General features: G+C 37.9%; 1 protein-coding gene across 1 annotated transcript in view; it reads left to right on the top strand.

Moving 5' to 3' along the window:
* The window catches only part of LOC306866190 (protocadherin Fat 3-like), a gene marked incomplete at its 3' end in the record, with an annotated part of 57,829 nt that overhangs the window by 19,149 nt on the left and 10,744 nt on the right, over nucleotides 1–27,936 (top strand). Inside the window, exons 7-26 of the mRNA XM_079411273.1 lie at nucleotides 121–192; nucleotides 809–945; nucleotides 1,387–1,662; nucleotides 2,660–2,870; nucleotides 3,081–7,175; nucleotides 7,686–7,882; nucleotides 8,048–8,201; nucleotides 9,214–9,447; nucleotides 9,769–10,161; nucleotides 10,810–11,024; nucleotides 11,310–11,447; nucleotides 11,732–11,875; nucleotides 13,420–13,617; nucleotides 14,613–14,890; nucleotides 16,054–16,595; nucleotides 18,098–18,229; nucleotides 18,671–18,828; nucleotides 20,312–20,786; nucleotides 20,914–21,067; nucleotides 27,083–27,882. Coding sequence (XP_079267399.1) covers nucleotides 121–192; nucleotides 809–945; nucleotides 1,387–1,662; nucleotides 2,660–2,870; nucleotides 3,081–7,175; nucleotides 7,686–7,882; nucleotides 8,048–8,201; nucleotides 9,214–9,447; nucleotides 9,769–10,161; nucleotides 10,810–11,024; nucleotides 11,310–11,447; nucleotides 11,732–11,875; nucleotides 13,420–13,617; nucleotides 14,613–14,890; nucleotides 16,054–16,595; nucleotides 18,098–18,229; nucleotides 18,671–18,828; nucleotides 20,312–20,786; nucleotides 20,914–21,067; nucleotides 27,083–27,882 — 9,003 coding nt within the window. The remainder of the gene's footprint in view (nucleotides 1–120; nucleotides 193–808; nucleotides 946–1,386; nucleotides 1,663–2,659; nucleotides 2,871–3,080; nucleotides 7,176–7,685; nucleotides 7,883–8,047; nucleotides 8,202–9,213; nucleotides 9,448–9,768; nucleotides 10,162–10,809; nucleotides 11,025–11,309; nucleotides 11,448–11,731; nucleotides 11,876–13,419; nucleotides 13,618–14,612; nucleotides 14,891–16,053; nucleotides 16,596–18,097; nucleotides 18,230–18,670; nucleotides 18,829–20,311; nucleotides 20,787–20,913; nucleotides 21,068–27,082; nucleotides 27,883–27,936) is intronic.

Consider the following 27,936-nt stretch of genomic DNA (forward strand, 5'->3'; position numbering starts at 1 on the left):
AGAATTAGCATTTAAAAATAGTTGTTTTTGAATTTGTCTAGCTTAATATGAGCTTGTGACTTCAATGTCAGTTTTTTGTTTTCTTTTTCTCTCTGTTTATCTGTATCTGTTTCTGAGAAGGTGGAAGAACGTCCCGGGAGATGTTTTATATCCCACAGAGCTCCTGTGGTGGAAACTGTTCATCTGACAGTGGTAGGCTAACTGTCAGTATTTTGTAGTTATTTTCCTAAGCGTGAAGGGTTGGCTGGTTTATCTGATACTTTTAGATACTCGCTTTAAAAACTCCATTTGCTGCTGGGCAAACGTGAAGCGCTCAATCCTGTAAACACTTTGAGTGCTGAGATACCTTCCAGACTTTGGGTCTTCTGATCTCACTTAAGTGCAGTGGAAATTGAGTGGAATTGGAACAGATGCATGCAATGCATACTAAAGATGCTCAGAAAGTTTGCCCTTATCCATCAGAATGGACCTGAATTAATGATTTGAGAATCTGCCGTGAAGAGGCCTGAACTTCACACAGATGTATGTGGGAGTCGAAGATAAGAGACCTGAGGCTGATGGGAAAGATCCCAACATAAAGAGGTTGATGTTTCGAAAGCTGTGAAACTTTGATGAATCACTGTGAAACATACAAAATGTATTACTCTCAGATGTGCCAAACTGCATGACAGTTCGATTGGTAGTGCTGTTTACCTTGATCCTTTCCTGCTAAACCTTTACCTCTTCATTGGATTTATAAGTGCATGCAAAGCATTTTCTATCACTTCTCATTTTTCAGTTCATGCTAACTGATTTCTTGGTGTAATAGGTAACTATGATGGTCCGTTTGATATTCAGAGAGGGATGGGGAGCATAGTAATAGCCAGACCTCTAGATGCAGAGACACAGTCGCTATACAACATGACGGTGCAGGTGACAGATGGGACAAACACCGCTACTACACAGGTAGGTGTATTTTTAGTTATGCAAACCTCTTGGAAACTTTTCCTAACAGATGTTACAAGACTGCTAACTTTGCCAGAAACTTTGCAAAACGAATATTCCTGGCAGCTGTGGTTGAAATATCCAAGAGAGAAAATTCTGTAAGATTTTAAGCAGTATGCCAGCTTTTATCTAATTTTATCAATACAAGTTTGCTGTGTGAAAGAGATATCTAAATAATCTTCACTGAAAATGTCTTCAGATATGCCAGGGGCTGCGGAGTATTCCAGTGTCCCAGAAACCTACATTGTATTGTCACTCTAGCATGTGCGTTTTCTGTTTCTTAATTAAGCTGTTTTGACATAAGTGCCCATTGCAACAGTGTAGATTACTCATGCATCTGTTTAACTGAGATTGAATGTCTCTGTGAAAAGCTAAAAATGACTCTGTCTGCTGTATCTACAGATTTACATAAAGGTTTTGGACAGCAATGACAACAGTCCTATTTTCTCCGAGCATACATATGAAGTCTTGGTGTCTGAGGATACGCCAGCCGACACTGAGGTCTTGCGTGTCCGAGCCAGGGACAAGGATGAACGGGCAAAGTTGAGCTATTCCATCCATGGCAGCGTTGATCCGGCGAGCATGCGGATGTTTAGGATCAATCCCGGTACTGGTGTCATGTACACAGCAGATCGACTGGACCATGAGACCCGCAATCAGCACATCCTTACTATTATGGTGAGAATCAGCATTTGCATTATTAAATGTTTACTATGATTAGTGATTTCAAAGCTGAAACAGACCATTTCACATGTCATACAGTGGGGTCCAAAGGTCTGAGATCACTAATGAAAATGCTTCACAATTTGCATTTTTCTAATTTAATAAGATAATAAAAATAATTATATTATAATTATAATAAAGAATAATTATAAATATTTTTAAATAATACTTAATTTATAATAATTTAATTACATTTTCATTTCATTAAAATATATAAATTAAATTATTAAATAAAAATTAGTGCTGTCAAACGATTAATCGTGAGTAAGCGCATCCAAAATAAAACTTTTTGTTTATGTAATATGTTTGTGTATTGTGTATATTTATTATTTATATATATATATATATATATATATATGTAAATATTTTCTAAATATATACTGTTTCTAGCATGTGTGTGTGTGTATATATATATGTAGATGTAGATGTAGATGTAGATGTAGATGTAGATGTAGATATAGATAGATAGATAGATAGATAGATAGATAGATAGATAGATAGATATAGATATACACAGTACATTTACACACTTGTATTATGTAAACAAAAACTTTTATTTTGGATGTGATTACTCGCCGTTAAGCATTTGACTGCAGTTATAAAAAATATATAAATGGTATTGTCAACACCATAAATTTATAAATAATTTAAATGTTCACAATGTATTTTTAAATGGTTCAAAATTCAAAGCTTTATATTTGTTTCCAGATTTTTTTTTTAGATCAATGTGGACTCTTAAACCCCACTGTATCTTTACTGTATATAGTATTTTAAATAATCATAAATATAGCCCAGCATACCAGATTTTTTATACCAGACAATTTACATTTTTAACTGCTCCTTTCTGTTTTTTTTTTTCTCTTTTTAATTGTTTCCTCACAAATCTTTTCCATGCAAAATCTTAGTTTTTCTCCTCAGGTCTGTTGCCCTGTCTCTCCTCTTCTTTTTTTAGGTGAAAGATCAAGAATTTCCCTATTATAGAGACCTGGCACGGATTATTGTGACCTTGGAGGATGCCAATGACCAGCCTCCTTTTTTTACTCGCACTATTTATGACAGTACAGTGTTTGAGTCGGCCCCTCTAGGAACGTCAGCTTTGCAGGTGATCGCACTAGACAGAGACTCAGGGAGAAACGGGGAGATCGTTTACTCAATTGATGCAGGTAAACACGCTCTTGAATTTATTATGCTCCCTGATAACATTTCTATTGTTCAGCTGTTTTGAGTAAAACTGATTGTCTGTTCCACAGAGTGTGATGCATTAGCTCATTCTTTTAACCTGTCATGAATCTTAAGATTTATATTTGATGTATCCTTTACCCGACATGCCCCATTTCATCATGAACTGACAGATACGTGTCATTTTTTCACAGGAAACACTGGTGGCATATTTGGAATAGATCCATTATCTGGCATCATTTCAGTAGCCAGAGAGCTGGACCTTACCACTGTGGGTTTTTATACCCTTACTGTCAGAGCCACAGATGGAGGTACTCCAGCATTAAGTAGCACCACTACTGCTAGGATCACCATCTCTCTGTCTGATTTCTCCAGTCCAAAGTTTGCCCAACAAGAATACCAGGCTGAGATCTCTGAGAATGTGGCTATTGGGACTTTTGTCATATTGGTCTGTGCAATTAGCCGAACCACACTGATTTATGACATTATACAAGGAAATGATGAAAGGAGGTTTAAAATAAACCGTTACACAGGTGTCATCACAACACAAAAGAATTTTGACTTTGAGATGACCTCTTCATATATGCTGGTGATCCAGGCTGTAAACATGGCTGGGATTGCCTCCAGTGTCACTGTCTGCATCCAAGTGGTTGATGAAAATGATAATCCTCCAATTTTTCAGGAGCTCACATATATAGGGACCATCAGTGAGGAGGCCCCCATCAATAGTGTGGTGATAAGTGAGGACAGAAAGCCCCTGGTAATTGAAGCCACAGATTCTGACAAGAATCACAATGCTCTCCTGGTCTTCCAGATTGTGGAGGACACAGCGAAATTGTTCTTTACTGTGGACTCAGGAACAGGCTCCGTCAGAAGTATAGCTAAACTGGACTATGAAACATTCAGTTCTTTTTATTTTTCTGTTAACGTGAGGGACAGTGGCAGGCCTCAGCTGACAGCAGAGAAGCCAGCCAAGGTCCTAATCAGGGTTGTGAACATCAATGACTCTCCCCCTCAGTTCTCACAAGAAGCTTATGACACTGTTTTGCTTCTTCCAACATACGTTGGGGTTGAGGTTCTGAGAGTAGAAGCCACTGATCCAGACATGACCACTGATCTGATGTATTCCCTGGCTGATAGCAACTTGGAGCACTTTGAAATGGACTCATCATCGGGCATACTCACGGTCAAAAACAATAAACTCTCCAAAGACCGCTATCGTTTCAATGTCAAAGTGTCAGACGGGCGGTACTTTTGCACAGCACTCGTGACTGTGTTAGTTAGGGAGGCTATGGACAGTGGCCTCCTCTTTAGTCAAACCACATACTTCTCCTCTGTATTGGAGAACAGTGTGAACATTACCACTGTGAGCATTGTAAATGCTGTAGGAAACCGCTTAAATGAACCACTAAAGTACACGCTTTTGAATGCAGGGACATGCTTTACAATTCGTACCACATCAGGAGTCATTCAAACCACAGGAGTCCCTTTCGATCGAGAACAACAGGAACTGTATGAGCTGGTGGTTGAGGCGAGTAGAGAATACGACCAGCTGCGAGTTGCTAGAGTAACCGTCAGAGTAGAAGTTGAAGATGTTAACGACAATGCCCCTGAGTTTCTAGGCCTTCCATATTATGCGGCTGTGCAGGTTGATGCAGAACCTGGCTCATCCATCTTCCAGGTGTCTGCGACAGATTTGGACAAAGGGATAAATGGAGCTGTGTATTATGAGCTTAACGAGGACCATCCACATTTTGAGGTGAATAAGCTCACCGGGGAGCTTACTCTTAAAAGGGCCTTTGATGCAGACTTGTCCAATGTTGAATATCCCCTGGTCGTCCTTGCTCGTGATGCAGGCTACCCCTCCCTCTTCACTGTTGTTGAGCTTCCAGTTACAGTTGTGAACAAGGCCATGCCTGTTTTTGACAAGTCATTTTATGGCATATCAGTTAGAGAGGATATTGCAGTGTCAACTCCCATATTATGCATAAATGCCACCAGCCCAGAGGGCCAAAACATTATATACACTATTGTGGAAGGGGATCCTTCCTTCCAATTTGACATTGGCTTTGACAGTGGTGTGATTAATGTCATATATCCTTTAGACTATGAAACCACACCCTACTACAGGCTAACCATCAGGTCTACAGACACACTCACTGGAGCCAGATCCGAAGTAGATGTGGACATAGTTGTGGTGGATGTAAACGACAATGCCCCTGCATTTCGTAATGCATCATACACCACCACTTTGCCAGAAAACTCAATGATTGGGTCTAGCGTGATACAGCTTTGGGCGACAGACAAGGATTCAGAAAAAAACAGTGTAATTAGCTATCAAATCCTCTCTGATGGATTTAACAGCACAGATTACTTTCACATTGACAGCACTAGTGGACTAGTGTTAACAGCCCGTCTTCTGGACTACGAACTTACACCGAGCTGTAGCTTTATCGTTAGGGCAACAGACAACGGTTCCCCATCCCAGAGCAGTGAGGTCACCGTCACCGTCTTAGTGAGTGACGTGAATGACAACCCACCATCCTTCAGCCAACCACTTTACCAAGCTTTTGTGAGCGAACTGGCTCCCAGAGGGCACATTGTGACATGTGTTCAAGCTTCTGATGCAGACAGCTCAGATGCCGAGAGATTGAAGTACAGCATACTCTCTGGAGATGAGAAAATGAACTTCATAATAGACTCTCGGACAGGTGTCATTTACTTGTCCAGCCAGCGCAGACAGGGGATACGGCCAGCATACAACCTCAATGTGTCTGTATCAGATGGGGTCTTCACCAACACTGCACAGGTGAACATTCGAGTCATGGGGGCCAACCTTTACAGCCCTGTCTTTAGTCAAAGGTTCTACTTGGCGGAGGTCCGCGAGAATGTCCCAGCAGGTACCAAAGTCATTCAGGTGCGTGCCACAGATGAGGACTCAGGGATTTTTGGTCAGATCATGTATTCCTTTATCAATGACCTTGGAAAGACTCAGTTTTACATTGGAGCCGATGGCCTGATAACTACAGCTCAGAAACTCGACAGAGAGAACCCAATAAACAGAGACATTGTGCTAACTGTTATGGCGCTCGATGGTGGGGGAAGAGCATCCTTCTGCACCGTTAGGGTAATTCTTGCTGACGAAAATGATAATGCGCCACGTTTCAGGGCTATGGAGTATAGAGTTAGCATAAAGGCTAATGTGCCAATGGGATCGCTGGTGACTCAAATCCAGGCTCAGGACCCAGATTCTGGCGATAATGGCAGAGTTAGCTACTCGCTGTACAGTGAGGCAAGGCTTCCTCTAGTGGATGTGCTGGAGATTGAGCCTGACAGTGGTTGGATGGTCACAAAGGGAAGCATGGCGCATCTGAGAGGAACAGTTCTCTCCTTTTTTGTCAAAGCTACTGACGGAGGTGTTCCAGCCAAACATTCCCTTGTGTCTGCTTTTATTCATGTCTTACCACCTGATGCAAATGTGCCCTCCTTCACCCAACCCCAGTACTCCTACACAGTGCCAGAGGACACACCTGTTGGGACAGTCTTGGGATCAGTGTACTTAAGTCCTGGTCAAACTGCTTTCTTTTCTGTGGTAAATGGAGAGACTGGGGAGAGTAACCAGGGTGGGACATTTTTGGTTGAGAGAGAAACTGGACTTCTAAAGCTTGTTAACCCCCTTGATTATGAACTCATCAACATTTACCGTTTCAAAGTTGCAGCCACCATGAGACAGGCACTGGTTGAGTCCATGTCTGTAGTGGATGTAGAAGTCAAGGTGCTGGATGTGAATGACAACAAACCGTTATTCGAAACCAGCTCTTATGTGGCCATGGTTATGGAAGGTATGCCTAGGGGTACACGGGTTATCCAGGTACGAGCTCTCGACCCTGATTGGGGCTCTAATGGACAGGTTAATTACAGCCTTGGACCAACCCTAAACCAAGAGCAGGACAAAGCTAGTGGATCTAAATCTGCCGCTGGTGCCATGTTTGTTATTGACAGCAAGACTGGTTGGATCACCTCTCTCGGTGACCTGGATCATGAGATGTGCCCATCTTACACCTTCAGCGTGGTGGCGTCTGATCTAGGTGAGGGTGTCTCGCTTTCCTCCACAGCGGTAGTGACCGTTGCAATCGCAGACGTTAATGACAACCCCCCTACCTTCGAGAGAGAGTACTACAGAGGTGCTGTGCGAGAGAGTGACCCACTGGGAGAAGTGGTTTCGGTGCTGAGCACTCGTGACGGGGACAGCTCTGATCAGAATCGGCTTGTCAGCTTCCATATCACAGGTGTGTATTAAAGTAGGCCACTGGAGGATGATTTATGGCTCACAGAGGCTCTCCGGAAAGATAATCACATTGAAAGGGTTTAATTTAATGAACTAAGTGTACAAAAGCTATATGAGTAAAGAGCCATCTGCTTTATGTGTCACATTACTTTGTTTAAAGCCCATCTGGGGATGTGAACAGATTGTTAGAATTAAGCTCAGTTTATGGTTTCCAATAACTTGGGATACAATATATACCCTCTCCAAAAGTGTCCCTAAGTGTTCTGGTTCACTTAACATGCTATTAGAGTTTGATATGTGTTAGCACATTTTAATTTAATGTGTTCAATACAGTTTATGAAATATATGCATATTGTTTTATACTACATAAAGAACAATAACACCTTACAGCATATAAACTCTGTAATGTGTTTATGGAAATAATGGTTTGGTCTCTGTGCAGGCCATCACAGAGTTTCACAAATCTACCTTGCTCATTTATATCTATTCTGTTGCCATCTTTTTGACTCAGGAGGAAACCCCAAGGGGGTATTTGCACTGGCTCCTGTTCAGGGGGAGTGGAAGGTCTTCGTGAAGCGGCCTTTGGACAGAGAGGAGCAGGATCGATACCTGCTCAATATCACAGCCAGCGACGGCCTGTTTGTAACCCGCATAGGCGTGGAGGTCACTGTCATGGATGCCAATGACAACAGCCCCATCTGCAATCAGGTCTAAGCAATTGATTTAGGCTGCCATTTGTCATCTCATACAGCCCAAGTTAACAACTACCATGTTTAATGCTTGCATACTGATGTATGTAAATGAAGTTTTGGTATGCAAAAGTATTAAGAATTCAATATACTCTCTGAATATATTTTCATCATTATTTTTTAGGCGCAATATGAGGCCTCATTTCCAGAAGATGTGCCTATTAATACTGCTATTCTGACAGTTGGAGCAACAGACTTGGACAGTGGCGTCAATGCAGAAATTCAGTATTCTCTGTTTGGCATTGGCGTTGAAGATTTTTACATGGATGCAAATACTGGTATTTCTGTACAAATTCCTTTTGACGTGTGCTTTTATACTTTTGATGCTTTTGATTTTTCATTTTCTTAAGGCTTGAATGAATACACTACATGATTTTGTCCAGACTTTTTCCCTAAAAAAACATTAATACATACACTTCCTCATAACATTACAAATTGCAACAATAGAGCTTCATATTTAATCCAGCCGCTTATAAAATCTGTAAGTAATACAAAAGAATTCTTAATAAAATTCAAACTGCAAATATGAATGGCTTCTGGTTCTAAGGTAAACTTATATTTATTGGTCAAACACTTAATACTTCTAAGCGGTCTACCAGAAGGCATTGTCTCAAAGTGCAAGGGGTGCGTGTCATTATTCATCATGATACACTTAGCTTTCCTTATTACTTGCTGCCCATAAAATTCAGTTAGGCTCCGCAGTGACACAACAGTTTGAGCAAGTTCTAACAATATTTTGGTTCTAACTTTTGTTTTTGTTATATTTAGTCTCAGCTATGCTTTGGAGAGTGTTTGAAATTGACAGTATTACCTAGATTACATATGGCATGATTATTTTATGTCTGAGGATATCAAACATGTTTGATATTTTGAGAAGATTAGACATTTTATGCATGAGTTTGTTTGAGTCTGCAGTGATTTGCGAGTATGGCAGTGAATGCTCTTTGCTTTAGTGTATGAATCCTGTTTTTTCTCTGTAACCACGTGTTAAAAAGTTGTGTAGTGTATTCCAGCCTTCAATTTATTTTAATAAATTGAATATTTTTAGGTTTTCAGATATCTTTAATACAAGTTTGCCTGTTTTCCCAGATTGAAAGCAAAGTTGACAGTATCTTTAGATAGATGACAGTAATTAATTCATTGACGTCATAAGTCTTCATTGAATGAAACATTTATGACAGATAAATATTTAGCACCATCATCTATCAGTTAAATGCAGCTTTGGCCCATGGTTCTGAAATCCATCCTGTGAGTCTTTGCACTTCTCTTCTGTCTCTCTGTTGGTGCCAGGTGAACTGAAGACGGCTTCTTTATTGGACCGTGAGAGAACTGCAGGTTATAAGTTGATAGCACAGGCTACAGATGGAGGAGGGCTGTTCTGTCGCTCTGAAATTTCTCTGACCATTCTGGATGTTAATGATAATGCACCATCATTTGCCTTCACACGGTTCATGGCGAGTGTATATGAGAATGCGGCACCCAAGGCCTTGCTCACACGCCTTCGGGCTAATGATCCAGATGAAGGTAAGTATTTCACACGTGTAACGTTTAGGTTCAACTTTATATGAGTGTATAAGAGGTCCTGTAACTGCCTTTTTCCTTCACCACTTCATTTGAAATAGTCCTGCAATGTGATTTTAAAAACTATAAATATCAGCTCATAAAAAAAACATAATTATTTTTAAAAAAGTGCAAAATAATGCTTTTAAGGCCATACTTTTTACTTTTTTTTCAAATGATCAAAGTTTCTTTTCGGATCATAAAACTTTGGAAACATCACCATTGCATGTCTAATGTATTTTTTATTTTAGCAAAATTATAGTCCAAAAATATGCCCTCTCCCAGGTCTAAACAGGAAGATCGTTTACTCGCTTGTTGACTCTGCTGGTGGCATGTTCTCCACTGACCCATCCTCTGGTGTTGTGATCCTGGAGAAGCCTCTGGATCGAGAGGTGCAAGATTCGTATCAGATCAGGATCAAGGCTACCGACCGAGCAGGGGGCGATGGCTCGCTCTCCACCGAGGTGGACCTCACCATCATGGTTCTGGACGTGAACGACAACCCACCTGTGTTTCAAAAGAAAGATTACGTGGTCACAGTGCCTGAAGATGTTGCTGTAGGAACAGAAGTTCTGCGAGTCTTTGCCACGAGTAGTGACATTGGAGTAAATGCAGAAATCTATTATAGATTCTTGTCGGGAAATGAGCTGGGGAAGTTTTCCATTGATGATTTAACAGGCAAGGCAGAGAGACGCACGTTTTCTGCATATATAAAATGTGTTTCTGGTCTAACAATGTTTTGCTAGAGTTCTTCTGGGAACTCACTTGTGATTAATACAGACAAAGGCTTATTGTCAGTCCATTTATCGTTGCTTTTTCACGAATCATTGAAAGAAATGTAAGAAAGTCTACTGACTGTAGACAAGACATTATGCTTTGATAAATTGTGTCTGTTAAAACCGCACAATATAAGTGCAGCGAATGGGAAAATTAGTTATGAATGCTCCACAAAACTCTAATAACAGTGCTTAACATGCAGAAAACATGTGAACGGTTATTGAGAGCATTCTTTGTCTCCTAAAAAGATGTGGCCAGTCAGTGGAAACGCTGAAATATTGCCTCATTTTTACAGTTATATCATTTCCCATGCATTCAATTTTGACAAAAGCGTAAAGTGCTTTAGTCTAAACCCGTACTTTGAAAGAATTAAGCTCTTGAAGGCACAGCTGGAAAGTATTTTCTTTTGGCTATTGTGCATGAACTAAATATTCAGGCTTTTAATGCATCCCAAGGAGCCTTTGTATTGCGAGTTACATAACTGTGTTGTCTGTCATATTCATATAAATTAATTGGCTTTACTCTGACTCATATCTCGCATGATTTCAGGCATCATTTCTGTGGCAGATGATCTCGACTATGAGCTCTGCAAGGATTTTTTCCTGAAAGTCGAGGCCTTTGATGGTGGAACGCCTCCCTTGAGAGTCACGATAATAGTGACCATAGAGCTTCTGGATGTCAATGATAACTCGCCTTCATTCAGCGAAGACATCTACAATGTTCTGATCAGTGAGGACGTAGCCATCGGAGAGACGGTCACGAGGGTAAAGTTCTGTCATTAGCCGAGCCACTTCATTGACATTTAATTAGCCGCAGACATAATTTCAATTTCACAGCTAGCATATAATTAAGCTTATTGCTCACATAAATCCCCTTAATGAACTTACATTAGTTATTCATTTGCACTGTGTACTTGAGCTGTAATATAATTTACCGTAGGAGGGTGTAATTTGCTTCATGATCCGTATAAATTCAGGGAGTTTTAGCCCCTTTGCTCTCAAATACACTAAAATTTCTAAGTTTTTTTTATCTGTGTTTGTTATGTGCAGCTGTTTGCAGAAGACCTGGACAGTCAGATCAATGGGAGAATCACTTATTCCATTCTGAAGGGGGACCGTGAAAATCAGTTTTGGATCGACCCTGTCACTGGGCTTCTCAAAGTTAACAAGGCACTGGACAGAGAGACGGTTAGTCCTTGGAATGAGCTCGGTTACTTCTGCTAATGAATCTTGACATCCTTGCGCTGTGGCTCTTCTAGACACTCTCCTGAGATATTGCATGATTTTGGCCAATTATCTTTAAATCAGCCGTAAAGTCTTTAATTAGGCTATGTAGGGCTGAAATTGAGGCTTTTAAGTGACTGTGGGTGAGCGAACAGTCCTGTTCTTTTTAAAAATAGACATTTATCGAGAGTTGAGTCATTTTGAACTGTTTTTGCCTGACATTTATCCTCCTGTCTCGGTTGCTTAAGGTCTCCAGCTACTCATTGTCTGTGCAAGCGTTTGACAGCGGGTCACCTGCCAAGTCAACCACTGTGAATGTCAATATCGAGATTGCCGATGTGAACGACAACCCGCCGATCTTCTCTCCCGCTAATGCTTCAGCTGTTATTCAGGTGTGAGAGACAGTTTTAACTCTTTTGTTTGCAACAGTAGACATTGTCACATACCTATATGCAACATGTTACTGTTGCTTGTGCTTAGAGTTAGGGATATATTCACAAGATATATAATGTAGTTTTTTTTTATGTAGTTTATCAGGAATGCGTCATTAGATTGGATTTAATCTACATGATTGTTAGGATGGAGATGTTTTAATTTATAGTATAGTATAATAGCAAAAAAGGTTTTAAAATTTGTACGTTTAATTCTTTTTTTTTTTGTGAATCTGCCATTTTTGGTTCCATTTATTCAGAACTTGAAATATTCCAAGTGTGATATTTTAAATGTATTTAAATGCTTTAGTAAAATACACACTGCCGTTTGGGGCTGGTAAGATTTTTGAAAGCTCTTGAAAGAAGTGTTGAATGGCCAAAGAAGAATTTATTGATCAATAATACAGTAAAAAACATTAAATAAAACATTAATATTGGGAAATATTATTAATTTAAAATAACTTTTCTATTAAAAAAAAATCTAATGTATAATTTATTCCTGTGATTCCAAAGCTGAATTTTCAGCTGCATTGCTCCAGTCTTCAGTGTCACATGATGCTTTAGTAATCATTCTAATATGCTGATTTGATGCTCAAGAAGCATTTCTTATCATCAATGTTGAAACAGTTGTGCTGCTTAGTTTTTTTTTTTTTGTGTGTAATTCATGTTCATGATTATTTGATTTAAAAGAGAGAAAGTTCAAAAGAACAGCATTTATTTGAAATACAATTTTTTATTTTTTTTTGTAATATTTAAATGTCTCTCTTCTAACTTTTTTTTAAACGGTTTAATGCACCCTTGAATAAAAGGTTTAATTTCTTAAAAAAAAAACTTGCTGACCCCTAAACCTTTGATCAAGTGTGTTGGTTAATATTGCAGTTTATAACTATTAAATGGAACACCATTAAAAATGGAAACTAAGTTTTTTATTGTTATATTGTATGTATTGCTCTTATCATTTAGCACTTATTTGGTTAAAAATAAGGGTACTTTTTAAAAAAAAATCACCCTTTCAAGCCATTTTGGTGCATATACATAAATATTGAGTTATATTGTAAAAAGGCAGAAAAATATTGAAATACAGTTCCCCTACTTGCATTTCAGCACGTAACTCATCTCCCTATGGAAATTAATTGTACTGCTTGTTGAGGAGAGGTGTGCTGTGACTTATGATCTACCCCTACCGGATGATAAAGTGTCTCAGAAATCTCATAGACTTACTCTAAAGGAAGTACCTGAGCAATATATATGGACTGGAATGTCATATAAATTTAGGGTGGGCGTTTTGACTAGGTCTAGGATACAGCCACCTAGCAATTACCCTGGACACTCAATAAATTCATACCAACAGCCAGGAAACCAGCAACTGCACACTAGCAATATAGTATAGTATAGACTTTTGTATGGTCAAGCATCATTCACATTTTCTTCAGAAAACATAAAAATCTTGACCTTTTTTTGATTTCAAAATTACTATCTTAATTCTATTTTCTTTTTTTCTGAAGTTGAACAAGCCTGCAGGAACTACAATCCTCTCACTATCAGTTTCTGATAAGGACTCTTCTAGAAATGGAGCACCTTTTGAGTTTCGCATTGTGTCTGGAAATGAGGGCAATGCTTTCAGTCTGGACCAGAATGGAGAATTACGGACAAGCCGAGTATTTGGTCCTGATGCAACACGAGAGTATACGCTTGAGATACAGGTTAGTGCAACAGCTCAAAAAAGTGAAATGTCAGTTAAAAGTGAATTCAGAATTACAGAATTCTCATGCAGGTGTTTCTTCAACTGTGAGCACTTCTGACCACTTCAGAAAGAAATGTCTGACGACTTTAATATATATATTAAATAATTTAAATAACAAAATGAAGCAAAATTTGCTCAAATTGTCATTTTTTAATAAATAACCATATTCTGTTCCCAAGTTAAATTTACTTTGATTTCTCTCTTTGTCACATATCACAGGTCCCATATTTCATATCAAGTATTTATAAAAATTTATAAAATTAGTTATTTAACTCCTTGTTTGATTATCAAAGGTTTAAATACAATTCATATTTTTTAATGCTGTCAAATGATAAATTGCGGTTAATCCAAAATAAAAAGTTTTTGTTTACATAATAAATATACACAGTATACACACATTATGTATATAAAAATACAAACACATGCATGTATATATTTAAGAAAAATGTTGTTTGTTTATATATATATATATATATATATGTATATACATGTAAATAATTTCAAGATATATATACTGTATGTGTGTGTATTTATATATACATAATAAATATACACAGTACACATACATATATTATGTAAAACTTTTATTTTGGATGCGATTGATCGTTTGACAGCACTAATATTTTTATGATGGATTTTTATATTTTATGACAAAAGTCTGGGTTTAGGACCAGGATAAAACAATAAAAGTTCCCTTTGGAAAATAAAATAAATTAATTAAATATTTATATAAATAGACAAAAGGTTCTTGCGCAACTTTCATTCAACTTTCATATAACAGAAAGAGACATCTGTTTTAATAAAAATCAACCTCTGGAATATAAAAGTGCCTGTAGATGAAGAAACGCCCATGTAGCTGCTCTGACATTTCTGACGGATTGAATTCATTTCTTTAGTTTGATGAAGCTTTAAATTGTTATAATTTTACATTGTGATCTTGTTCTTGTCAACAAGGCTCGTGACTCAGGGAAGCCTCGTCTGTCCTCCACATCCTTTGTGTTTGTGCGTGTCATCGGAGACAGCCTCTTCAAACCTGTGGCCTTCCCACTGGAAATCAACATTGTCATGGCAGCAGATGTGTTTCCTGGCGGGATTATAGGGAAGATCTATGCCACAGACCGAGACGAGAATGATGTTCTGTCTTTCAGTCAGAGATCACAAACAAAGAGTCTTTTCAAAATCAACAGACAGGACGGGAAGATTGTGGCACTAAATGGCCTGGAGCCTGGAAGGTGAAATAAATGAAAATTAAATTTGAAATGTGTATTTCTTTAATTATGGACTATTTTGGCCTGTGGACCTTAATATAAACATAATTTCCCTAAAACTCTCTTTCACACTTTCACTGTTTTATTTAAATAATTTAGTTAGCATTAGGACGCATTGGACATTATAGTCTATTTTATTTTGTGTATGTATTTATTTTCTATTATTATTGCTTTAAGACTAGCATTTATGTATCCGAAATAAAGACAAGTAATCATTTTCAGACTATAAATAAAAAAATATATAAAAACTATTCAGTGGAAAAAAGCTATTGATGCATTTGTGGTGGAGGAAATGACAGCTGTGGCACAGACAGTAATTGTTTAATTTGGTGTAAATAATTTTCACTATAAAAGTTTATTTTACTCAGTTTAGACTATTAACATTTTTAAAAATGAATAAATGATTTTCTAGAAGCAGAAAACAATAAATCTAGACGTAAAAAGCATTTGAAAAATAGCATTTCATAAAATTTTCATAAATAAGCATTTTCATAAAATTATGGAAGCTTATTTATACCACAGAATTTAAAATAAATGAATAAATGTATTACGACTTAAATTTATATCTGACAATTCTGATTTTCTTTATCGCACTTCTGAGTAAAAGTCAGAATTGCAGAATTAACATCTAGCAATTCTGACAAAGATTGCATGATATTAAATTGATATTTTAGGATAAATTGGGAATCGTATAATTAAAAAGTCACAATTACCTTTTTAAAATTTTTATTCCTTGGGAGAAACAAGCTTGTTAATTCTTCTTCTTTTTTTTGTCAGCATTGCAACTTCTCAGAATTGAGAGAAAACGTCTTTAATTCCATCACAGAAATAAGCTTTCAGACATGACATAAAAATAAATAAATTAATAATAAATCCACATAAAAGTGCTGGTAACTTAAAAATAAATTGCTTGAATGTCATGTCTATTTTGAAATGATCTCTCTTTTTCATTGCAATATATTGCAGATATATAATAATCTGCAATTAGCAGATTCAGATATACATGACAATTTTGATACTATTGGCTCACCAATATATATTTCTGTATGTGATTTTGTGCTTGTTGTGCTCGCTGCATATTTGCATAGCTGCTTAATGATCAGTAATATATTTGAATTTTTTTTCAGATACTCCCTAAATGCTACGGTCAGCGATGGGAGGTTTTCTGTGATGGTGGGTGTTAGTGTCCAGGTGGAGCAAGCCACGGAGGAGATGGTGCAGAATGCAGTGACTCTGCGTTTCCAAGACCTGTCCCCTGAGGATTTTGTGGGTGTGTACATGGAAGAGCTGAAGAAGGTGCTCCGTACCTCACTGGATGGTGACGGGACAGGTGTTATTGACGGACCAGACCCTCTTCACATCCTGGGAGTGCAGCCACTGAGTCGCTCCAGTCAGCTGGAGGTGCTCCTTGCCGTGGAGACACTAGATGGGGGTTATATGGGTCCAGGAGAGCTGGCTCTCAAGCTGGAGGAGGTGAAGGGTTTCCTAAAGGGAGCACTGAGGGTGGTCAGTGTCCTGGATCAGAGCTGCTCAGGAGAGCTTGAGTGCGGGGAGAGAGTCTGTGAGCTCATCCTCAGTCTCGACCCCATCGGCTTGGTCACCTACACCACCTCCAGAGTGAGCTTTGTGTCTCCACGCTTCAGCAGGAAAGAGATGTGCACGTGTCCAGGTTAGCGATTTGATTCAGCGAAAACGGATTCAGATTTATCCAGGGTTGCCAGATCTCAAATATTTGGCATGAGACACACGCTTTCAGGTTCTCATGCTAACCTTAATAAATCTCATGGCAAATAACAAGAAAATGCTAAATGTGCTTGACTTGCATTTATATTCTTTATTCTGTAAAAGTGATGACTTCAAAGTCAGGCGCATATTTCCATTTAACAAAACATAAGAGCAAGCGAATAGCAGCTAACTTTAAATACATATCAAGCAGAGAATGTACAACAGAAAAATGAGCGATAGTTTAGATAAATATATGAGAAATTTCATCAAATGTTGTTGAACATCAAAGTTACGTAATTTACATAAGAAAGTATGTTTTATAGGAACAGTAACTATAATGGAATCTTAACTGTCATGTTGTGTTCTGGTCATTTATTTGTCCTGGAGAGGATTTTGTTTTTCCCAAAAATGCTAGTTAATTTTATTGCATTAGACTAAAACCTACTGACTTTGCTCCCACTGGGTATAAGAACTTCTTCTATTTTTTGGGATAATTTTTGTACTTTTTTGAGGATTTTTTTTTTTCCTCCACCTAGTTACATTTTTGGCATATTGCACATGAAGAGTTCATTTGCAAAAACAGATAATTCCGTTTTTAACAATTTTTAAAAATCATGTTTCATTGTACATTCCAATTAATCTCAGTCAGACTGCAGTTGGGTTATTTTGATTAGGCTAAAAAGTACAGTTAACTAACAATAAAAACATGATGATATAATAAAAAAATTAGATTTTTGAAGTTTTCAAAAAACGGGTTTTATCTGTTTTTGCAACTAAACTCTTCATATACATTTCTTGTTGTGCTATAATATTACCTAATATTGGATTCTGTCTTTTCAACTTGTTTTCTTTCAATCAGTTTGAGTAAATATTGACCAAATTATCCAGAAATGATGCTTTTTTCACTCAAAATCGGAGGTGCATAAGTTCAGATCAATGAAGTTAATGACCAATCACTTCCAAAAATAAATAAAAAAACCAGTGTTAACAAAAGAAAACAATTTGACAAAAAGATTGAATCCAATATTTGGTTATAATATGGCATAATGAGAGATTTACAAGCAATTTTTAAAAGGCATTTTTTTTTTTTTTAAATAGGAGCGTTGTTGTTGTTGTTATTATTACTTGCTGGTGCCCCTCTAAAACATTAGGTAGGTAAACGGCAGTATTGAAAATTTTAAAACTGTACTACAGTTAACCTTAAGTATTAAGATAAAATAAAAAATGAATTGTTGCTTCCTCAAAACCTCAAATAGGTGCCTGTATAATTGATCTGCCCATTCCATCAAAATCTCACTTCAGCTAGGTAACCAAAGTTGGCAACCCTGTTTATTGTAGGATGCCTTTCATATTATGTATTATTTATCCTGGTTGATTAAATTCAAACAGTAGCTTGAGTGGCAGAATTTCCATTTGCTTGCTTTCTAAATTTTGTACCCACTGCAGGAGGAATATGTCCATCTTCTTTGGAGCTCTGTGATGGCCAGACATGTCCATCTGACATGCAGTGTGTGCGCAGCGGCCCTGCAGCACCATCTCTCTGCCAATGTCTGCCTGACACGCTGGACAAGTGCGAAGGTTAGATCAAATAGGCTTTTCACGCTGCTCCTTTTAAACCCTGGCTTAAGGCCATGTATAATGTTGGGTAAAGCAACGTTTCATATTTCAAAAAGGGGTTTGCAACAGGTTGTGAGCTGGTATATATTCAAATGCTTTTTCATGTTTGATTGCAGCATATGAGGGAAGATGTAAAAAATAATGTTTTTACATTAACAAGATTGTCTCTAAAGACAAAAAAAAAACACTTGATATGGTTGGCAAAAGTTACGCAAACATTCATATCCCTTCAAATAACTGTCCTGAGGGTGTGTCAAACATATATATTTAAATGCCATTTCTTCGTACTTGATTGAGGCCAAACACTTCTGCGAATATCTTTTGTGAAAGTGTGTATAAATAGCAGATTTTGATATATGGTGTTAGCCCTTGACTGACTGATTTCTGTACCTGTGCTGGCAGGCCAAACATCTCTGAGCTTTGCAGGGAACAGTTACATCAAATACAGAGTGACGGACAGTGATGGGAGCGGAGACATGAAGCTGGGCTTGAGAATCAGAACGCTGCACAGCCAAGGAGTCATCATGTACACACGTGCTGACCCCTGCACATTGCTCAAGGTCAGATGGATACAGATATATGATTTAAACTATTATTTTCTACATTATTACATTAGATTATATACACATTATTAAGCACAATTATATTATCGTTCAGTTGGTAGGAATTTTGTTTTGGTTTTGAAAGAAGTCTCTTGTGCTCACCAAGGATTATTTATTACAATTTAAAATAAGTGTATTCTATTATATTTTATGCAATTTATTCCTGTGATGCAAAGCTGAATTTTGATCATCATTACGCCAGTCTTCAGTGTCACATGATCCTTCAGAAATCATTCTACTATTAAATCTATAAATCTACAGAATGTCACATTTTATTATTGGGTGATTCAACACATAGATGTTTTACCAGCTAAGAAGTTCAGCACTTTTAGAGTTTCATCCCTCTATCTGATGTGAGCATAAGTATTGGACAGTTGCCTCACAGGTCTTTCTAAGTGATCAGCTGTGTCCTGTTGCATTAATTCTTCAGATATTAAAAGCAGGGAATGTGTTGTATCAGTTATATCCATTACTTCTGTATTCTGAATCTGGCATTCAATGATGACTCACACAAACCAGGATGAAGATGAGGGAGCTGACTTTGAGAGAAAAGCAAGTAATTTGGATGCTAAAAGAAAAGAGGAAGTCAATTAGAGCTATAGCAAAAACAAAGGGCATGGAGAAATCAAGAGTTTGGAAAAAGAGTTGTAAAAGACGTGTCTGTCAAATCACCAACAACTTCCAGAAAGCTGTGGTGATGCTCTGACAATTTACTGTCCTCAGGAGACTTTGACACAGAATTACAGATGCTACACAGCAAGATACAAACCTCTGACCAGCACCAAAAATAGAAAGGCAAGATTAGAGTTTGCAAAAAAGCACAAAGGTGAGCCAGAAGAGTTTTGGAACTGTGTTTATAGACTGATGAGACCAAGATGAACCTTTATATTTATATATAATTTTTATTTTTTTTTGCAAACTGTTTTAGGATCTTTGAACAGTGATTTCAAAAAAGCATTTATGCATTTTAAATTGATGTATCCTAAATAAAAGAATATATTTTTTTTCTTAAAAAAAAAAAAAAAAAAGGATAAAAAAATTAAATTAGAATTAAATTTTGTTTTACTAACCTGAACTATTACATGGCAGTGCATCTATAGATGTATGTCATATTTAAACATTTTGGGGGGCATTATTATGTACACGTCATTGTAGGTACTTAAAATGTTGATTTCATAAACAAAAATAATTTTTTACTGGCTTTCTGTACCAAATACAATAATGACATGGTTCACAATATTTAAATAATACACAATATTATGTTAAAAAAAAAAGTTAAAAAAATTAAATAAATTATATATATATATATATATATATATATATATATATATATATATATATATATATATATATATATATATATATATATATATATATATACATTTTATTTTATAGTATAAAAAAAAGATTGTGGTTGTATGTTTGTTTGTTTTTTTTTCAGATAGAGGAAGGACGTCTGTGGTTCCAGATGGACTGTGACAACAGACTGGACATCCTGGGTATCTCAGGGCGTCCAATCAATGATGGGTCCTGGCACGCCGTGACCCTGGAGCTCACCAGTAACTACACTCTTCTTTCGCTGGACGACAGCTATGTGGAGCGCCGGCGTTCCGCACGGGCCCCTGTCCGCATCTGGCCCCAGGCCGCAGATGGATCACTGTTCTTTGGAGCTCAGGTGTTGCACGGACCAGTGGGCAGAGGCGGCCAGAGGCCCCCACGGGCGCAAGAAGGCTTCCAGGGGTGCCTCGGGTCCATCATGCTCAACGGGAATGAACTCCCTCTTCAGAATAAGAGGAGTCGGTATGCAGAGGTAGCTGGGCTGAGTGAAGTGAAGCTGGGATGTGTTTTATACCCTGATCCGTGCCTCGGAGGACCGTGCCAGAATGGAGCTTCTTGTACAAAGCTGCCCTCTGGTGGTGAGAAATAGAAAGCGCATATAACCATCAATACATCAATAACGGTCAGTTGTTCAGATTATAGTCCTAGCTCTGTATAAGCTAGTCTTGTCTTAGAAGTCTTGTTTCTCTTTGAATTTGTCCCCAGACTTCTCATGCAGCTGCCTGCCACAGTTCACAGGGCCGCGCTGTGAGCTGGAGGTGACGTCCTGTGTGCCCTCACCTTGTCAGAACGGGGGTGATTGTAAGGCTGTGGGAAATACCTTCCTCTGCGGTTGCCTCAAAGGCTTCACGGGACTCATGTGAGACATTTTATTTCCTTATATACTATTTGTAGGATTTACATTTAATCTTGCATACATTTCAGACCTTGTGTTAACTTTTAAGATGCACAGATTGGTAGTAAGTGAGACAAATAATAACACATAAGATATAAAGTAAAAATGTAAAATTCTCTAGAAGGACTACACTGTAAACAGTAGGTACTATTATTTTAGTAATTTTCATGTGAAAAATATAAATGTATGTAATATATTGTATGTAATTTACTCTTAAAGTGTATATATATATATATATATATATATATATATATATATATATATATATATATATATATATATATATATATATATACACACACACACACACATACATACACACACACACCCACCCACACACACACACCCACCCACACACTTCTGAAAGTTACAGTCTCTTCTGAAAGTCATTACACTTAGCATTCACCTGCTGTTTTCCATCTCAGACCTTGATTGTTTGAACTGCTGGTTGAATATATGCGTGACACTGGAAAATAGGTATGTTGTTTGCTTGTGTTAATTAGGCCTTTCTCACTAATTACTAAAATCGTTTAATAAATAAAGAACAGATTTTAGAGCAATCCATCAAAAATCCCATTAAGGCTTCTCTAATGATTAGTTTTTTCAATGCGAGATGAGGTCAAGTCAAGTCACCTATATTTATATAGCGCTTTTAACAATACAGATTGTGTCAAAGCACTTTACAGTATCAAATTGGAGGATAGAGTGTCAGTAATGTATAAAAATAAGATTAAATACTCAATTTTCAGTTAAAGGCATTTCATTATTGAATTCAGTGATGTCATTGTCTAGCTCAGTATCTGTGAAATCAAATTGACGATAATCGCTAGAAATCAAGTGTCCCCAACTGAGCAAGCTAGAGGCGACAGCAGCAAGGAACCAAAACTCCCTCTGTGACAGACTGGAGAAGAAACCGTGGGAGAAACCAGGCTCAGTCGGGGGGGCCATTTCTCCTCTGGCCAGAGTTGGAGTTATTTCTCCACTAGAGGATGCTGTTGTTTCTTTTTCGAGGCGAACCTAAACCTACTTGAACAACTGACCAAGAAAAGTGGGATACTGGGACCTGTGCCCTTTTCCTCTCTGTCCTTTTATGTGGTGGGGAGAAAGTAATGGAAATCTAATTGCTTTATATAACTACTATATAACTACTCTCTCTGCTTTACCAGGTGTGTCATTACGTTACGCAATACAAACAACCCTCTCATTATGCTCTCTTATGCTCGCTTGAGAGATTCGTTGAACTTTCTCATACTCGAGTACGTATAAAGAGTTCTCTGAGCAACAGATCATCACATATTTGCTGTTTGCAGCACAGAGGGGAATTCAGCTAACTGTGAAAATTTATGAATCTTAAAAGCCATCAAGAAACCTCTTTCTCTCTGCTTCTGAGAACTAATTAGAAAATGAGAGAAACACCAAGGCTGTGTTTAGAATAACAATATTCTTTTTATTCCTGCAGTTTATAGTGTGGGATAGTGATTAGTGCGTCAGCAAGGGTGCATTAAATTGATTAAAAGTGATAGCAAAGTCATAGTTTTTATTAAAGATAAATGCTGTTCTTTGAATAATGAAAAATCCTGAAAAAAGTATCACAATTTGCACAAAAATATTAAGCAGCACAACTTTTTTCAACATTAGAAATTTTGTTTTTCTCTTTTTTTTTTTCCTTTATTACTTTTTATTGCATTTTAACAATACACATGTACATATAAATTTCCATGTAACAGAGAAAACACACACGAAAAAAGAAAAAGCTTCTCAGTATTTTACATTAATATACCTTATCAACTTTTTTTTTTTTTTAGTCTTCTATCAACACATTTCCAACTCCACCCCATTTTAAAAACAATTTGAAAGGTCCCCAAACTCCATCAAAAATTATGTATTTATCTCTTAATATGTAAGTTATTATTATTAACTTTTCAATTAACATATTTGTTACCATTTCTTTTAGCCATCGTCCTATATTTGGTGCATATATACTTTTCCAATTTAAAGAAATAAGTTGTTTCGCTTGAAGAATACATATTTTTATAAATATATACTCTGTCTTTTTTAACTTGATCTCCTTGGGATATAAATTAAATAAAAAGATTAAAGGTGACATCAACCATTTATATTGTAGCAGTTTCAGTCGTGTGTTCATTGTTAGGGATTGAGCTTCCTTGCATGCTTCCATTCAGTTCTCCATCTGAATATCGTCCTTAGATCCGATCTCCAAGCTTCCAATTTACTGTTTGAAGAGTCCTTTGAACCTGACACCAGCATATTATATAATGAAGAAATTAAACCTTTACTATAAGAGTGACATAAGAGTATTGTTAACATATAGATCTGCTATCTTTCGAATGCCCTTGTCAGCCCAAATCTTGAAACCTGCGTCTAATCTGCTTGGTTTCAATTTTTCATTGCCCCAAATGGGACTAAAACAAGATAAAGGGTAGAAGGCACCTAGATATTTTTTCACATCAAACCATACGGTAATCATATTTATAACTATAGGATTGGAAACTTTTTTTTAAGATCTTTCAATTCTGAGGAATATAAATACAAATTTAAAGGCAGGCCAGACTTAATGGCAGCCGATTCCATATCCACCCAAGACGGGCAGGCCTGAGATAAAAAATAAAACATAATTGTACTACGTTGCACAGCCCAATAATACCAATGAAAATTAGGACACTGTAGACCTCCTCTATCATATGGCAAATATAGAAGTGTCAGACGGGGTCTGGAACATCTGTTATTCCAAATGAATTTGGTGAACATTATTTTAAGTCGTTGAAATAGATGTTTAGGGGGAGGCAGAGGAATGTTCTGGAAAAAATATAAACATTTTGGCAAAATATTCATTTTTAAAACATTTATTCGACCAATTAAAGATTGGGTAAGGACATCCATCTTTCTATAGAGCTACTGACATTTTCAAGAAGTGGATCATAATTTACTTGCACAACATCTAGTTTTGGTACGATTTTTATACCCAAATATGTAAAATGGTCAACTATTATTGAAGGTTGCAACACAATTACTAGGTTGCTGTCTGTCAATCTCATTTAGATATAGAATAGAAATTTTAGAATTGTTAATTTTGTATCCAGAAATTTTTCCAAATATACCAATAAGATCTAATAACGCAGGTATTGCTGTACCAAGATGCTTTAGGAAAAGAATGACATCATCAGCGAATAACGCAATTTTATGCTCTATCTGTCCAATCTTAATGCCTGTTAATTCCACATGTTTTTTTACTGCTATTGCAAAAGGCTTGATGGAGATGGCAAAAAGAAGAGGAGAAAGGGAAAACCTTGCCTACATCCTCTTGATACGCTAAATGGTTTTGAAACAATATTATTAGTCAACACTTCTGCTGTAGAACTATTATAAAGTAATCTAACCCACCTATAGTACCTTTCACCAAAACCAAATTTGACCAATAAATCAAACAAATAAGGCCATTCAACCCGATCGAAAGCCTTTTCGGCGTCCAATGATATTAGAGCAGGATCTCGTTCACCCCTCTGTTCATAAAGAATATTTAGGACTCTTCGAACATTGTGAAATCCTTGCCTACGTTTAGGACTCTTCGAACATTGTGAAATCCTGGCCTACGTTGTATAAAACCATTTTGATCTTCTCCTATTAAATTTGACAGTGTACCTTCTAACCGATTTCCCCAGTAGTGTCCATACTACTGTGTTTGACCCCCCCCCCCCCCCCCACACTCCGTATATGGTGCTGATTGGTCCATACACCCGTGAGGAACTATCAGGTACTTCTGCGTCTATATTTATCATCACAACCCTATTTGTAACATTACTCTCACCAATTATATTAAATTATGACTGCATTTTTTTCACACTTCCAGAGAACAATAATACCTGAACATATTATTTTACAAATTGGTCTCGATTCATTATCGAGTCCCCACAACAAAAGGGATAATTTATGGTGTATGATTGGAGTTATATTAAACCTACATTCAGGTTTTTAATAGTCCAGATGGATTGAGCCCACCTTTATTCTGTGTCTAATTCTTCAATGAAGCTTTCGACCGCCGCCGGTGTGTCAGACGCCCTTGATTTCTCCTGGTGAGTAAGAAGTATTTCTGTATCTATATATTCCTGTATTTCCCGATTCCTCTCTCTCGCAGATTCTGTCTCACTCCATCATAAGCTCTTCGTTTCCTGTGAACTTCAGCCGAAACATCTGGCTGAAAGCGAAGACTGTGTTCCTTGTATGAAATCACCCCCTTGGACCTGGCCACTCTAAGCACCTGCTCTTTTTGTTTGAAGTTTAGGAACTTCACTATTAGTGTTCTTGGTGGTGTACTGGCATCTCGTCTTGTGTTCTGAATATCCTTGTTTCTTTGTGGGCCCACTCTATGTGCACGCTCCAAAACTAACATGTCCATTTCCAATATTTCTGGAATCCAGGCCTCTAAAAACGCACACACATCGCTTCCTTCTTTTTCTGGCAAACCCACCAACCTGAGGGTTGTTCCGTCTTTTTCTGTTTTCCATGTCGTCAACCTTTTCTGTCAGTTTTTTAACTTGTGATTCAAGGGAGATTCCACGAGCACTAAGTTGAACGAGTTCATCTTCCGCTCCAGAAATGCGTTCCTCGGCCTCCTTCACGCGTTCCTTTACCTCTTTGATGGCTGACATAACATCGTCAATTTTACTCGTAACTCGTTTGTCCATTTCTTTAATGGCTTGTAACACATCTGCATTGCTGGGGTTCAACTCCTTTAGTAGATTCTCTGTCGTCATCTTCCTCTACCTCTTTTAGTTCGTCTGCATAGTCAGAATCCTGCGACATCTCTTGAGCCTCATTATTCACTTTTTCTTGAGTTCTGTTCTTCTTTTTCAGTGCCATTTCGGTTGTTAGACTTTTGTGCATTAAAAAGCAAAGAATATCAAAATTTTAAGTGAGCTTGAAGGATTTATATTCAAAATTATACGAGGGTCGTTAACTCTCGTCTTCTCAGTACCACTCCATAACCGGAAGTTTTAGAAATGATTTATAATGAGCATCTTAGAATGATTTCTTGAGGATCATGTGACACTGAAGACTGGAGTAATGACTGCTGAAAACTCATCTTTGCTTCATATAATAAATTACATTTAAAAAAATATTGTATTTGAAAATGTGTACTGTCAAAGAAGATTCTACATCTGATGAAGAATCTAAGCATACTAAAAGTATATGTAATATGATTTCAATCTGGTCATACCACATCTTGCATGTTGCCCTCCACCATTTATGAATATAACGAAGGCTCTCCTATGGCCTCATGTGATAGCAAGAGTATCCATTGGATGCACATTTCAGAGTCTCAGCAGACGCAGTATGTCGTCCATCATCAAATGTTCTAGAAATGCGAACGTAATCATGAAACGTACTGCTTTGCTTTTACTTAATAGTTGGGACTGTATCCAGATATTGTGTCCCACAATGCATTTGACTTGTGATGAATGAACCTTTCACTCTCTGACTTATTTGATGGGACTGACAAATATTAAACTGAAAAATTGACACAAAATTGAACTGAAAAAGGCTAAATAACTGTTTGTTTTTCAAAGCATGAAACATTGCATTTTTAAAAGAAAATTCCACCAAAAGTTAAAATTCTGTCAAATATCTCACAATAGGCTCAACAAATAAAACAGTGTCTGAAGGTGCATGTAAGAAAATACTTTTTAGACGATAAACTATAATTTCTGTATAATGTGTTCATTTTGTATGGTTTTTGAAGCTTCACATTTCAGGTTAACTATCAACTTCCATTATATGGTATCACAGAAGTTGGTCACTTTTTAAAAAAATCTTAATTTGTGTGCATCTAAAAAAATTCAAATATATCTGGGATGGTTTCTGGGTGAATAAATGTTAATTTTTTAGCTGGAGTATCCCTTTAAATAATAGTATGCAGTATATACTGTACTGTAGTAAATAAGTCAATCCTTCTGTCCACAGATGCGACGAGGATGTGAACGAGTGTGAGAGAGAGGAGTGTGAGAATGGAGGGGCATGTGTGAACACATTCGGAGCCTTCTACTGTAACTGCACCATGGGTTTCGAGGGTCAGTTCTGTGGCCAGCCATCTCTGGACGGCCCAGACACTCAAGCTGAGGATCTGTCATACGTCGGGCCAGGAGAGATCATTGGCATTGGCGTGTTGCTCTTTGTGGTGTTAGTCCTGCTGACCCTGCTAGCCGCATTCCGCAAAAAAGTCCTCCGGAAGGACTGGAGCCGCGGGGAGGCGGTGGGCATCTCCACAGAGACCAACTACATGCTGCATAAGACGGGAATGGGAGCCGAGGGCATCGAGTTCAAAGCTGTACGGGTCAGTGGCGAGTGTCGCGCCAGCCTCTACCGGAACGACAGCACAGGAGGGCCGCCGCAGGTCATGGTGCGCCCCACAGCCTACACGCTTCCCCACTGCCAGGGAATCCCTCGAGGGGAAATGGAAAAGATGGAGGGCGGGCAGGCCACCCTCTCCTGCCCTCCGCAGATGAGCACCTTTCAGGCAGATCCGCCACACATCCTCGGGATGCCGCGGAGAGGTGTGGCCGTCTGCAGCGTGGCGCCCAATCTTCCTCCGTCTATGTCCCCGAACCCGTCAGAACGCAACCCAATCCGCAAGCCTCCGTGGGAAGAGGAAGATGAGGAAGAGAACGACGATGAGGACAATGCTATGGAGCATCAAGTCCAAGCTCTGGAGTGGGAAGACAGGGGTTATCAGGCAGACGGCGAGGAAGCATACAGAGCCGAGGGTAATGAATTGGCGCACACACTTTCTACTCATCCCAGATCAAACGGAGGATAAC

The sequence above is a fragment of the Barbus barbus genome, assembly GCF_936440315.1.
Source record: "Barbus barbus genome assembly, chromosome: 47".
NCBI lineage: Eukaryota > Metazoa > Chordata > Actinopteri > Cypriniformes > Cyprinidae > Barbus > Barbus barbus.